We start from the raw sequence: 15889 nt of genomic DNA, 5'->3' as shown, positions 1-15889 counted from the left end.
TGATGAATGGGATTAACAAACATCGGCAGCGAGGAAGACAAGTCTGTTTGCAGCTTGCTTGGATCCGGAGGAGGAGCTTGAGGGGTCTGCACATCCTGTCAGCGAGTCGAAGTCTTCCTGGATGGCCTCCGCATTCACCGGCGCGTCTGAGAAGGCTTTGTGGGGACCAGCGAACCCTCGGGACTCCACATAAGACCATCAATCTCCTCGGGAGAATAGCGGAGGGTCTCCGCTTCCATCGCCCTTAGCTCCATCCACGTCTCCTCGTACAGTTCCTCCATGTCCGCTGTAGGGAAACTTTTTGCTGGCTGTTTTGTGTTACGGTTGGGTCGCATGTTAATGCGTGGATCGTTTCCCCAAGATGCAGAAAGACCGCCGGAAGCAGTGTGCAGGTAGGACCAAGAGACCAGCCAAGAAACACAAACCTAGGGCTGCTGAAACAGAACTAAGGGAGTCTTAAACTAAAACAAAACATGATCCGGGCAACAATATTGTCACAATAATAGTATAATGGTATAACATTATAGTAGTAGTATAATAATAGTAGTACAATAGTATAGTATTATAAGGATATAGTAGTAGTATTCTAATATAGTAGTAGTATAATAGTGCAGTTGTATTATGATATAGTAGTAGTATAATGGTATAGTAGCAAAATAATATAGTAGTATCATGATTGTATAAATGGGCTTCACGGTGTCAGAGGGGTTAGTGCGTCTGCCTCACAATACGAAGTTCCTGCAGTCCTGGGTTCAAATCCAGGCTCGGGATCTTTCTGTGTGGAGTTTGCATGTTCTCCCCGTGAATGTGTGGGTTCCCTACGGGTACTCCGACTTCCTCCCACTTCCAAAGACATGCACCTGGGGATAGGTTGATTGGCAACACTAAATTGGCCCTAGTGTGTGAATGTGAGTGTGAATGTTGTCTGTCTATCTGTGTTGGCCCTGTGATGAGGTGGCGACTTGTCCAGGGTGTACCCCGCCTTCCGCCCGATTGTAGCTGAGATAGGCGCCAGCGCCCCCCGCTACCCCAAAAGGGAATAAGCGGTAGAAAATGGATGGATGGATGATTGTATAATAATATAGTAGTCGTATAATAGTATAGTAATATAATATTGTAGTGGCAGTATAAGATAATATTAATATAATTATATTGTAGTATTATAATAATGTAATATTGTAGTGGTAGTATAATATAATATTAATATAATTATATTGTAGTAGTATAATAATATAATATTGTAGTGGTAGTATAATAGTTTAGCATTATAGAAATCTTCCTCCAGTGTTAAAAAGTCATTCCTGCCTGGTGGCTCTCATGCATCAGTCACTGACTGGCATTTATTAACAATCAAATCTAATAATGAAAAAAAGTCAATGTTAATTTAAGAGCAGAGAGATGTCTTTCTGGTGCAGCGTGTGCGCATGAATATTACACTTTTGGATATGAAGCATCTGCTCTCATTGGCCCAAAGATGGCTCAGTAATTACGCGCTCAGGTTGGACATCCCAAAGAAAGCAAAGGCTGATTTAAGTGCTAAAGCAATTCAGACTTTGGACTTTTATTACGTTTGTACTTTTCTACAGAGCCAAGTGAATGTTCCAATAAAACACATGAGGAACGGGGAAATCAGCAAGTTGGAGGCCTTGGATGGAATTTTTATTTTGTATTTTGTTGAATGCCAATGACGACATTGGTAGCATTAATTCCAATAAGTCGCACATTCAAGCCTTCAGATGTTTGTTTTTTTATCAGCCGTGAAGCTGTTTAGGAGTTTTGCATTAAAATAACACATTTTCTCATTGAATGACATCATGCTTTTTAAATGACTTTGTACACCTGCATAATGACAATATCATATTATAGTAATACATTGTTTGGTGTTACCTGGCAGACGACAGGGAACTGCGAGCGGTGTACGTGGTGGCCGTCGATGCCAAGCGGGAAGACAGCAGCAAGCGCCATCATACAGCCAGCTGCCGTCATGTTGTTCAGGTAGGGCTGGGAGTTCTGGATGTAGCTGATGAAGAAACATTTGAGAAGATCCGAGGTATGAACAGAAAAGCACCATATTGTTTCTTACTGTGTAATGCAGGGCTGTCAAAAGTGCAGCCGGCGGGCCATTTTAAAAATATCATAACAAAAAAAAAAAGACACATTGGAATAAAAGAGCAAACGTGTAATGTAACATTGCAATATTTAAATAACGCAAAGCTGCCATGCTGACTGTTTGTTCCTTGAAACTGTCATTGATGGGAAAAAATAATACAAACTTATTGACGAATTGCTCTGTAGATTATTTAAAGCAGTAGTTCTCAATCTTTTTTCAACCAAGTACCATATTAGAAAACTTTTGGCTCTCCGAGTTCCAGCGTAATGTCCAACATTAAAATTCAGTAGCGTAGTAGGCCAAAGTATTCATTAAAGCAGAGGTTTTATTTAACAAGTATATTTAATATTTTTGGCCACTGTAACATTACACACAGTTTAAAGAGTAACACTGTGTTTGAATATTGGACAATAAAACACTGTACTTTAATAAAGTGATTATTTTATGTACCACTAGATGGAGCCCATGTACAAATCACTGATCTCGAGATTTAAGCCTTGAAAGTAAAAATAATAAAATATATTCATATATGATTTGTTTTAAACCCTTTTATGAACTGGAGGCCCAAAACCTTTAGTCTGATTTTTTTAAAACTGTCTATGTTGAAAAAATATTAATGAATCAAAAGCAATGTGGTTATGAATTATTTACATATTGAAGGCCCCAATTAGTTGACATCAACGATTGCATTTTGAAAAATGTCTTAGGGAAATTATTGCATATTTAGTTTTTGCCAGGTAAAATGGGATTTCTTTGAAAAAATGGGCAAAAAACATTACAGAAAAAGTAAAACTTTAAGGCAACGGATAGATCTGAAGTTGATCTATAGATATTTAAATGTTGAATGTAAAAAAAAAATATATATATATACATCAATCCATCCATCATCTTCCGCTTATCCGAGGTCGGGTCGCGGGGGCAACAGCCTAAGCAGGGAAACCTAGACTTCCCTCTCCCCAACCACTTCGTCTAGCTCTTCCCGAGGGATCCCGAGGCGTTCCCAGGCCAGCCGGGAGACATAGTCTTCCCAACGTGTCCTGGGTCTTCCCCGTGGCCTCCTACCGGTTGGACGTGCCCTAAACACCTCCCTAGGGAGGCGTTCGGGTGGCATCCTAACCAGATGCCCGAACCACCTCATCTGGCTCCTCTCGATGTGAAGGAGCAGCGGCTTTTCTTTGAGTTCCTCCCGGATGGCAGAGCTTCTCACCCTATCTCTAAGGGAGAGCCCAGCCACACGGCGGAGGAAACTCATTTCGGCCGCTTGTACCCGTGATCTTATCCTTTCGGTCATGACCCAAAGCTCATGACCATAGGTGAGGATGGGAACGTAGATCGACCGGTAAATTGAGAGCTTTGCCTTCCGGCTCAGCTCTTTCTTCACCACAACGGATCGGTACAACAGCCGCATTACTGAAGACGCCGCACCGATCCGCCTGTCGATCTCACGATCCACTCTTCCCTCACTCGTGAACAAGACTCCTAGGTACTTGAACTCCTCTACTTGGGGCAGGGTCTCCTCCCCAACCCGGAGATGGCATTCCACCCTTTTCCGGGCGAGAACCATGGACTCGGACTTGGAGGTGCTGATTCTCATTCCGGTCGCTTCATACTCGGCTGCGAACCGATCCAGCGAGAGCTGAAGATCCCGGTCAGATGAAGCCATCAGGACCGCATCATCTGCAAAAAGCAGGGACCTAATCCTGCGGTTACCAAACCGGAACCCCTCAACGCCTTGACTGCGCCTAGAAATTCTGTCCATAAAAGTTATGAACAGAATCGGTGACAAAGGACAGCCTTGGCGTAGTCCAACCCTCACTGGAAATGTATTCGACTTACTGCCGGCAATGCAGACCAAGCTCTGGCACTGATCGTACAGGGAGCGGACCGCCACAATAAGACAGTCCGATACCCCATACTCTCTGAGCACTCCCCACAGGACTTCCCGAGGGACACGGTCGAATGCCTTCTCCAGGTCCACAAAGCACATGTAGACTGGTTGGGCAAACTCCCATGCACCCTCAAGAACCCTGCGGAGAGTATAGAGCTGGTCCACAGTTCCACGACCAGGACGAAAACCATACTGTTCCTCCTGAATCCGAGGTTCGACTATCCGGCGTAGCTTCCTCTCCAGTACACCTGAATAAACCTTACCGGGAAGGCTGAGGAGTGTGATCCCACGATAGTTGGAACACACCCTCCGGTCCCCCTTCTTAAAGAGAGGAACCACCACCCCGGTCTACCAATCCAGAGGTACCGCCCCCGATGTCCACGCGATGCTGCAAAGTCTTCTCAACCAAGACAGCCCCACAGCATCCAGAGCCTTAAGGAACTCCGGGCGGATCTCGTCCACCCCTGGGGCCTTGCCACCGAGGAGCTTTTTAACTACCTCAGCGACCTCAGCCCCAGAAATAGGAGAGAGTCCACCACAAATTCCCCAGGCACTGCTTCCTCATAGGAAGACGTGTTGGTGGGATTGAGGAGGTCTTCGAAGTATTCCTTCCACCTATCCACAACATCCGCAGTTGAGGTCAGCAGAACACCATCCGCATCCAGAATCGCTTCGAAGCCGTCCGGAAGTCGTTTTCCATGGCTTCCCCGAACTCCTCCCATGTCCGAGTTTTTGCCTCCGCGACCGCTGAAGCTGCACACCGCTTGGCCTGTCGGTACCTGTCCACTGCCTCCGGAGTCCTATGAGCCAAAAGGACCCGATAGGACTCCTTCTTCAGCTTGACGGCATCCCTCACCGCTGGTGTCCACCAAGGGGTTTTAGGATTGCCGCCCCGACAGGCACCAACTACCTTGCGGCCACAGCTCCGATCGGTCGCCTTGACAATAGAGGTGCGGAACATGGTCCACTCGGACTCAATGTCCAGCACCTCCCTCGTGACATGTTCAAAGTTCTTCCGGAGGTGGGAATTGAAACTTTGTCTGACAGGAGACTCTGCCAGACGTTCCCAGCAGACCCTCACAATGCGTTTGGGCCTCCGAGGTCTGTCCGGCATCCTCCCCCACCATCGCAGCCAACTCACCACCAGGTGGTGATCGGTAGAAAGCTCCGCCCCTCTCTTCACCAGAGTGTCCAAAATATAAGGCCGCAAATCCGATGACACAACTACAAAGTCGATCATGGAACTGCGGCCTAGGGTGTCCTGGTGCCAAGTGCACATATGGACACCCTTATGTTTGAACATGGTGTTTGTTATGGACAAACTGTGACGAGCACAAAAGTCCAATAACAAAACACCACTCGGGTTCAGATCCGGGTGGCCATTCTTCCCAATCACGCCTCTCCAGGTTTCACTGTTTGGTGCATAAGCACAAACAACAGTCAGGAATCGTCACCCTACCCGAAAGCGGAGGGAGGCTACCCTTTCGTCCACCGGGTTGAACTCCAACGTACAGGCTTTGAGCCGGGGGGAAACAAGAATTGCCACCCCAGCCCGTCGCCTCTCACTGCCGGCAACGCCAGAGTGGAAGAGGGTCCAATCCCTCTCGAGAGAACAGGCCCGGCCACCAGGCGCTCGCCATCGTGCCCCACCTCCGGGCCTGGCTCCAGAGGGGAGCCCCGGTGACCCGCGTCCGGGCGAGGGTAATCTGGGTCCATGCTTTTTCTTCTTCATAAAGGTCTTCGAGCTGCTCTTTGTCTGATCCCTCACCTAGAACCTGTTTGCTTTGGGAGACCCTATATATATATATATATATATATATATATATGTATACATGTATATATGTATACATATATATATACATATGACTTATTTTTAACACTTTAATGACTGAGACGGCAGGAAGGTCCTGAGTAGTCCTGGGTTCAATCCCGGGCTCGGGATCTTTCTGTGTGGAGTTTGCATGTTCTCCCCGTGACTGTGTGGTTTCCCTCCGGGTACTCCGGCTTCCTCCCGCCTTCAAAGACATGCACCTGGGGATAGGTTGAACGGCAACACTAAATTGGCCCTAGTGTGTGAATGTAAGTGTGAATGTTGTCTGTCTATCTGTGTTGGCCCTATGATGAGATAGCGACTTGTCCAGGGTGTACACCACCTTCCGCCTTGTTGTAGCTGAGGCTCCAGCGACCCCACAGGGAATAAGCGGTAGAAATGGATGGGTGGATGGGCTTTCTTTGAAAAATTTGGGAATATAACATAAAAATAATAATAATAATGGCGATGGATAAATCTGAAGTTGATCCATAAAATGTCTATTCAACTGGCGGTCCGCGGGCCACATTCGGCCCGCCAAAGCTTTTCATTTGGCCCGCTGAAGATCACCCAACTACAATATGCTTGATGAAACCATTCAAACAAGGGTCAATTATGTATACAGTACTCCTGCCACCCCTCTGGGGTCAACAGTGTGTTGAGTAAAAAACTACCCATAAAACGCTTAAAAAAATCTAAATATATTGCAAAAATTGGACTTTAAACAACGACTGGACAACAGAATATGAATGTTCTGCTCCAAAGAAGTGCTTGAGTCATTGTTTTCTGGCGGACCTTTGAATTGACTCAAAATGGACTCAAGACACATAAGTTAACTTCATGATTTGTCATTAAACATGGGCTACAGCCAAAAAATAATGATGCAACTTTCTTATGACACACAGCAAAAAGTCTTGCCTGTCAAAGTTGTCCCATCAGGTGGCGGTTTGACAGCGATCGTATCCAAAACAGCTGACTTGTCATTAGCGCCGGCGGGAGTGTCGCAAAGCCCAATTTGATGTGTCTTTTTATTAATGTTGAGTGAAAATAGCAGCATGTTTACTTTCAAACATACATTATGTCCTCTTATAATGTGTTTAAAGGGCAGCAAGGCAGTGTTGTTGAGCTTGAAAGTGACAGCGTACAACCGTGGCGTCATCACAAGTCTCCGCTGAGTGGAGAGTTTTGGATCCTTACACTTTGGTCTGCGTTTTTTAGGACAAAAGTATGCGTCGGCGTTTGGACAAGAGGCCTAAACTGCCTATAAGTATGCGTTTATTAAGTATTTGTGTTCTGTGACATGGCCTTAACGAGGCAAAATGCCGTAAAAAAAAAAATTAACGACGCCTTGACTCAGCGAAAATTCCACGAATATATTTTGTAATCGAATTATTCAAGTTCCACCAGTAATCGTGTCAGCTCTACATACACTGTTTGGTGTGTGGATGTTGTGTAATTGCTATATGTGTAAACATTTGTAGTTTATTGTGTGAATATATTAACACTAAACCTTCTATTTTATTGTGTAAAATACACAATATCCCTTCCATTGTGTAAGATACACAATGGACGTTATACTTTTGTGTTTATTTTGTCTTTATATTTTCAATCTTACACTCCTAAATGAAGGAAGAAGTGTAAAGAAACAAACCTAAGGAAGGAAGAACAATCCTCAACAAAAACTGGATCTTCTGTGTCTTCATACTGTTAACAAGCTGCACATGCTAAAACTGAGTAGCGAGGGCAGAATAATGGATTTATTGACAGTGCGGTGTGAAAGCCGATGTGTTTACTTGCAATTAGGTAAACACAGTCTCAAAGAAATATAACCTGCGGAGGCACTTTCTGATGAAACATCCACATTACGATGTCTGGCCCCTGAAACCTTGGGCTCTTTAAACTGCGGCTCTCTACATTCTATAGTTGAATAGCCCTGCTCAATAACTACTTAAATGTTAGAAAAAAATATCAATATATGACTTATTTTTAACACTTTAATGACTGTGACCCTTTATAGGCCCTGAGGACTTTTTAACAGTCACCAAAATTGAGGGAAGCCCTTATGGTTTTGAAAATGAAAAATAACAAAAAGGTCCCTGGATGCTTTCATTTTTCAGTGTCCGGTCCTCAATGGAAAATGCTTGGACACCCCTGGTCTAATGTGTCTACACGCACGCAGGCACGCATTGTGGCGCTGGCCCTGCATCAACATTGGCTACCTGTGAAACAGCTTTAATTCCATTACATAGCAAGAATGCAGGATTGTCAGTACAGTAAAAGAAAAGATTGCACATTGCCATGCAACAGCAGGAGCTGGCTTTCTTGGTGCATTTTGGGGCATATTACAAAGTATAAACAACCGAGTGCGCCAAACTAAAGGAGAAAACTACATTGTTTGCTGTTAATTTAAGGAAGGCAGACTGCTGATCAAACTCCCGCAGTCAGCCAGCGACATCGACATTCCTGATGAAAAATGGATTCAACTAAGCAAACAAAGTAAGAATCTTCCTATTGCATTGTTGTAAACAGCCACAGTGTATCACATCCTCAGCCACATCCTCCTCGTATGAAAGTTGCTCAACAGAACAGTATCAACAACAAAGTTAGATTAATTGGGAAATTTTCTGCTTATTACAAATTAAAGGGCTCTTCAACTAAAGTGATCAGAGACCCAAGGACCTTATCTCTTGACTTTTAATTTTTATTAAGTGAACACTGTCAATAATAGACTCCGAATTTCAATTGTAAATAATGTAAATAATAGCAATAAAGCTATACATCCAATCTAACGCAATATGTTAACACTGGTCAAAGATCTTCTAGACCAGTGGTCTCCAACCTTTTTGTATCCGCGGACCGGTCAACGCTTAATAATTTGTCCCGCGGCCCGGGACAAATCCCTTTTTTTTTCTTTTTTTTTTTTTCTTCTTTGTCATGAAAAAGGGACGTTTTTGTCATGAAAAAGGGATTTTTTTGTGGTTGATGCACTATTTGTAAGTGTATATTGTGTTTTTTATGTTGATTTAATAAAAAAAATATGTATATATATTTTTTTTATAAAAAATTCTTCTGCGGCCCGGTACCAATCGTGGTGGTTGGGGACCACTGTTCTAGACAACAGGATTGTTCTACTGTTTTTGAAGACAAACAAAAAAAAAACGCAGGTCAACAATATTCTATACAACAGGAGGGATCTGCTGTTTTTAAGAATCCACTGAAAAACCACGAGTCAAAGATCATCTGTATGACAGAAGTGATCTGATGTTTTAAAAGACTACTGCGAAGACAGTCAAATATCCTCTATATGACAAGAGTGATCTGATATTTTTAAGGACTACTGCAAAACAGTCAAAGGTCCTCTATATAACAGGAGTGTTTTGATGATTTTAAGGACTACTGCAAAAATAATAGTCAAATACCTTTTTATATGACAGAAGTGTTCTGATGTTTTAATGATTACTGCAAAACAGTCAAAGATCCTTAATATGACAGGAGTGATTTAATGCTTTTAAGGACTACTGCCAAAACATTCAAAGATCCTCTATATGACAGGAGTGATCTAAGGTTTTTAAGGACTACTACAAAAACAGTCAAAGATCCTCTATGTGACAAGGGTGAGCTAATGTTTTTAAGGACTACTGCAAAACAGTCAAAGATCATCTACAGCAGGGGTGTCAAACTCAAATACAGAGTGGGCCAAAATTTAAAACGGAACAAAGCCGCGGGCCAAGGTTGAAGAAATTCACCTTTTAATAGGGATCCAAACAAGTTTTGCATTGAATATTGAACAAGTAAGGCTTATATAACTTTGTAGTGACATGCAAAGTCGAGTTTAAAACTATCCATCCATCCATCCATCCATTTCCTACTGTTTGTCCCTTCTGGGGTTGCTGGAGCTTATCTCAGCTGCATTCAGGCGGAAGGCAGGGTACACCATGGACAAGTCGCCACCTCATCACAGGGCCAACACAGATAGGCAGACAACATTCACACTCACATTCACACACTAGGGCCAATTTAGTGTTACCAATCAACCTATCAATAATAATTTAAAAATATCAATGGCATATCAAATAAAATGTAAATAAAAATTGGGGGGGCGGGCCGGGTTTGGTGGTAGCAGGGGTGTATATTGTAGCGTCCGGAAGAGTTAGAGATGCAAAGGGGTTCTGGGTATTACGTGTGTTACGGTGCAGATGTTCTCCCGAAACGAGTTTGTCATTCTTGTTTGGTGTGGCTTCACAGTGTGGTGCATATTTGTAACAATGTTAAAGTCGTTTATACGCCCACCCTCAGTGTGACCTGTATGGCTGTTGATTAAGTATGCCTTGCATTTATTCGTGTGTGTTAAAGCCGCAGATATGTGACTGGGCCGGCACGTTGTTTCTGTGGCGGAAAAGCGGACGTGACTACAGGTTGTAGAGGACACTAAAGACAGTGCCTTCGAGGCACGCCCCCAATATTGTTGTCCTAGTGGAAATCGGGAGAAATTTGGAAGAATTGTTGCCCCGGGAGATTTACGGGAGGGGCAGTGAAATTCGGGAGAGTTGGCAAATGCGTTGTTACAACGGCACCGCCCCTGTACAATACCGGCGGGCCAGCTCTAATCTTAATTTAATATTACCTCAAGGGCCAAATGAAATTACACGGCGGGCCAGAGTTTGACACCCATGATCTACAGTATATGACAAAGAGTGATCTAATGTTTTTAAAGAGTGTTCTGATATTTTTAAGGACCTACTGCAAAACCACTAAACAAAGAAGTTTCAAAATGACAGAAGTGCAGTGCTGTTTTTAAGGAGTACTCCAAAAACACAAGTCAAATATATCCTCTATATGACAGGAGTGGTCTGCTGTTTTTAAGTAGTACTGCAAAAACACTGGTCAAAGAATATTTATATAGCAGCAGTTTTCTGATGTTTTTAAGGACCTACTGCATAAACATTAGTCAACTATCATCTATATGAATTGAGTGTTCTGATGTTTTTAAGAAATACTGCAAAAACTCTGGTCATTTTTTTTTCTTCTTTGTCATAAAAAAGGGACTTTTTTGTCATGAAAAAGGGAGGTTTTTGTGGTGTTTGCACTAATTGTAAGTGTATATTGTGTTTTTTATGTTGATTTAATAAAAACAAAAACTTTTTTTTTTTTAAATAAAAAATTCTTCTGCACTATATGACACGAGTGTTCTGCTGTTTTTAAGGACTTACTGCAAAAACAGTAGTCAAAGATCCTCAATATGACAGGAGTGCTCTGATATTTTTAAAGAAGACTACAAAAATCATCTATATCAGTGGTCCCCAACCACCGGGCCGCGATTGGTACCGGGCCGCAGAATAATTTTTTATTATTATTTTTTAAATTTGTATTAAATAAACATAAAAAACACAATACACTTACAATTAGTGCACCAACCCAAAAAAACTCCCTTTTTCATGACAAAAAAAAAAAAAAAAAAAGAATCCCACCTCCCCCGCCCAAATTATCGAGCGTCCGCAGCTACAAAGAGGTTGGGGCATGGCCGGCTCTACGCAGGGGCAAGAGGGGGCAGAGCCCCCTTAAATAAATGTCTTGCCACCTCAAATCAAAATTTGAGAAATCAAATTTTAATAAACTCACAAAATTACTACATTACAAGTTGACAAAATTATCTGCACTAGCGGAAAAATCCACCGAAAAAGGGACACACACGATATAGTAATGTCGGCTTCCCTCTCATCCCTGCCTCCGCTGTGCATGTATTCAACATTCCACAGGCTGCGCAGCAGACACACACCCGCTCAGGCGCACACACCCCTCAGCCCTCAGTAAACATCCAATCACTGTTGCAGTATGAAAGTAAAAGAAAAGGAAAAGTTGTCTACATTTATCATATACTTGTTAGGATGGGTGTATTTGTGTAGTCTTATCTGTCATAAACACGTTTATCGTCGCGGACTTTCGTTGCTACGGAGTTCCTTTTTTTTTTTTTTTTATTACTTTTTTTTTTTTAACAACTTGACAAGAGCAGTGACAGCGGAGGCTCTGAGCAGCAGTGGTTTGGAAGGCAGAGAGCCTCCACTGTCCCTGTAACAAGCTGCAAGTCATGATCTTTTTCTTCTATGTCCCACTCTCCCTTGTGGAGGGGGTCCGGTCCGATCCGGGGGCCATGTACTGCTTGCCTGTGTATCGGCTGGGGACATCTCTGCGCTGCTGATCCGCCTCCGCTTGGGATGGTTTCCTGCTGGCTCCGCTGTGAACGGGACTCTCGCTGCTGTGTTGGATCCGCTTTGGACTGGACTCTCGCGACTGTGTTGGATCCATTGTGGATTTTAACTTTCACAGTATCATGTTAGACCCGCTCGACATCCATTGCTTTCCTCCTCTCTAAGGTTCTCATAGTCATCATTGTCACCGACGTCCCACTGGGTCATTATTGTCACCGATGTCCCACTGGGTGTGAGTTTTCCTTGCCCTTATGTGGGCCTACCGAGGATGTCGTGGTGGTTTGTGCAGCCCTTTGAGACACTAGTGATTTAGGGCTATATAAGTAAACATTGATTGATTGATTTATGATGCTGTTAATGACGGTAAAAATGAAACATAAGGTATATATCCTGCTTAGCAGTCCTCCTCTGCTGTCCTCTGTTCAGAGCGGAGTCCCTAGCAACGGCCCGTTTTACTTAGCAACGGTCTGGCAATCGACTGCTGGAATTCCTTTTCTGTTGTTTTTCTTGTAATTCTACATAGTCAACCTTTAATGTTTCAATCTACATTTTGTAATAAACAAATTATAAGTTTCATTTAATATGACCAAGACACCTAAACACAAAAACACTGCCGTTTTCATCAATTTACAAGCAAGTGGGCAACACACATACATTGGAGTGAATGGGTTTTGTGCCCAGATGAGTGCCCACGTCCACTGCATGTGACAAACTGAAGACAAGTGACCTGTGTCTGACAGACCCCTACGTAAAGCCCCGCCCCAGGCTGTAGTCCTGTACTGTTGTTGTTTTTCTTCATGTAATCACAGCGGGTTTTTTCTGTTGTTGTTCAAGCTTAAGGTAGAAAAGCGCTACACAAATACAACCCATTTATCATTTATTTACTTATTTTCTGCTCCAGCAGCTCACAAAGAGAAAGTTAATGCTCTGTAATGCATCCATTTTTCAGAGCATTTAAAAAGTCTAGTCCTGCTCCTGCATGTAGTAATAGCAATGATGCTACTGCTAGTACATCAGGGACAGCAGCTAGCAATACTGCACCTTTAGCACCAGCAAGCACTGTTTCTCCTGCACCAGCTCCCTCCGTCCCCCCAATAAGCGCTCCCCCAAAGCAGCCTGCTCAGCTACCCTTAAATGGCAACGCACCATCTCAGCTAATACTGGGTGGCTACCCAAAGCGTGCATTTGGTACAACATTAAGATCATTCAATCCTGCCTGGTACCGCACACGACCATGGCTAGAGTATTCTGTGGTGCGAGACGCCTGCTTCTGTTTCCCCTGTCGGAAATATGGCAGCGCTGTTAATGTTTCCCCCCCTGAGGGATTGCCAGCTTATTGTGGTGTGGATATGTTTCTTTAACTTTTTATTCATAGCTGTATGTAGAAGTGTCTGGTTGTATCTGCTGCTTTAATGTCTTTAATGTCCTCTGTGTTCTTTGATGTTTGATGTTTCCCTCTTACACACATGTAAGAGGGATGTGTACTATGGCTATGAGTTGTTGTTTTTTCCCTTGGCCTCAGTCTGCACCCCCTCTCCAGGGCCCAGGCTAAGACCGATTTTTATTTTATTTTATTTTAATCTTCTATTTTTTTCCACCATCCCCCTCCTCCCTTGTTTACCTGTATCTCATCTTTTTTGTAAGGGGCGCTAGAAGCCGGCAGACCCGTCAGCGATCCTGTTCTGTCTCCCTGTAATGTTTGTCTGATCTTGAATGGGATTGTGCTGAAAATTTTAATTTTCCTGAAGGAACTCTCCGACGGAATAAATAAAGTACTATCTAATCTAATCTATCTAATCTATCTAATCTAATATAAGCATGCCTAGAACCGCCCCTGGGTTGGGGACTACTGCTCTAAATGACAGAAGTGTTCTGATGTGTTAAAGGGGAACATTATCACCAGACCTATGTAAGCGTCAATATATACCTTGATGGGGCAGAAAAAAGACCATATATTTTTTAACCGATTTCCGAACTCTATTTTGGCGAATTAAACGCCTTTCTGTTTATCGCTCTTTTTGCGATGACGTCCGAACGTGACGTCTCCGAGGTAATACAGCCGCCATTTTCATTTTCAACACATTACAAACACCGGGTCTCAGCTCTGTTATTTTCCGTTTTTTCGACTATTTTTTGGAACTTTGGAGACATCATGCCTCGTCGGTGTGTTGTCGGAGGGTGTAACAACACTAACAGGGAGGGATTCAAGTTACACCACTGGTCCGAAGATGCGAAAGTGTCTGCCACCAGACCCCCATTGAATGTACCAGAGTGTCTCCACATTTTACCGGCGATGACAGACAAGGCAAAGAGATGTATGGAAAACCTGCAGATGCATTTGCAACGATAAAGTCAACGAAATCACAAAGGTGAGTTTTGTTGATGTTGACTTATGTGCTAATCAGACATATTTGGTTGCGGCGTGACTGCCAGCTAATCGATGCTAACATGCTATTTACCAGCGTTGCTAAGGCAGACATGGCACAGAGATGTATGGATAACCTGCAGATGCATTTGCAACTATAAAGTCAACGAAATCACAAAGGTGTGTTTTGTTAATGTTGACTGCCAGCTAATCGATGCTAACATGCTTTACCGGCGGTGCTAAAGCAGACATGGCACAGAGATGTATGGATAACCTGCAGATGCACTTGCAACTATATTACGTTTCCTTCCACCCACATTTAATGCGAAAAAAACACTTACCAATCGACGGATTTAAGTTGCTCCAGTGTCACAAGATGTGAAAGTCTGATCGTTTGGTCCGCACATTTTACCGGCGATGCTAACGCAGCTATTCGGCCATGCTATGGCTATGAATAACGTCAATAGCTATTCGCTCAAATGCTTCAGTTTCTTCTTCAATACTTTCATACTCCAACCATCCGTTTCAATACATGCGTAATCTGTTGAATCGCTTAAGCCGCTGAAATCCGAGACTGAATCCGAGCTAATGTCGATATATATTGCTGTGGTATTCGCCGTTGTTTGTTTACATTGGCAGCACTGTATGACGTCACAGGGAAATGGATAGTCGCATCGAAAATAGGGAAAATCAAGCACTTTAAAGCTTTTTTTAGGGATATACGGTGACCGGTAAAATTTTGAAAAAAACTTCAAAAAATACAACAAGCCACTGGGAACTGATTTTTATTGTTTTTAACCCTTTTGAAATTGTGATAATGTTCCCCTTTAAGGACTACTGCAAAAACAGTCAAAGATCCTTTGCTATGTGGTTTTAGAGAATCTTTGACAAATATGCTGGCCGGTCCCAAGTTTTAATCAGAAATACTTCAATAATTCCAAAGAGAAATTAAGATCTGAAACTGAACTGAACGGTTAACGAGCAATGGGTTTATTCTCTCACTGTACCAACTTTTAAATTAATCTTGCACTTAAACATAACTGATGTTAGCAAAACAGGTTTGAAAAAGAGGTTCTTTATTTTTCTGAAGCTGCTGCGTCTCCCAGGAGAGGGCATTGCATGCCTCACACTGGCCTGGATTAAACTAAGCAAATAGTTTTTTTCTGCAATGACTGCAAAGGCCTTGTTTCAGACCACTATTACTACAATGTTTCCCTAAATGAATCCTGCCTTTATTAATGATATGATGCAATTTAAAAGTTACTCAACAAAGCAATCAAGTTTAGGTCAGTGGGTGAAAGTGTTGCAGCCATCATGGTAAGTGTCCACGATACAAGTCTGCAGGTGGCGCCGTAAACATCTGGAACTTTTTCTTTCCCGATGACTTATTTTTTGTGAGTGGTCTCGGCCAGTGATTCCCAAACTGTGGTACGCTGACTCCATCTCGTGGTACGCCAAAAAATCTATTGATTAAAGCACAATGTTTTATTTTCCTATATTCCGTGTTACC

The 15889-nt window shown here is 43.0% G+C and overlaps 1 protein-coding gene across 2 annotated transcripts in view; it reads right to left on the bottom strand.

Moving 5' to 3' along the window:
* Positions 1-15889, bottom strand: part of LOC133561904 (gamma-aminobutyric acid type B receptor subunit 1-like) — a 126481-nt gene that overhangs the window by 16607 nt on the left and 93985 nt on the right. For both annotated transcript variants that reach the window (XM_061915553.1, XM_061915554.1), the window contains exon 11: positions 1888-2020. In XM_061915553.1, coding sequence (XP_061771537.1) covers positions 1888-2020 — 133 coding nt within the window. The remainder of the gene's footprint in view (positions 1-1887; positions 2021-15889) is intronic.

Source organism: Nerophis ophidion, linkage group LG11 (genome assembly GCF_033978795.1).
Source record: "Nerophis ophidion isolate RoL-2023_Sa linkage group LG11, RoL_Noph_v1.0, whole genome shotgun sequence".
Taxonomy (NCBI): Eukaryota; Metazoa; Chordata; class Actinopteri; order Syngnathiformes; family Syngnathidae; genus Nerophis; species Nerophis ophidion.
Note: the sequence above shows the minus strand (reverse complement) of the source record. Positions and strands in the feature narration are given on the sequence as shown.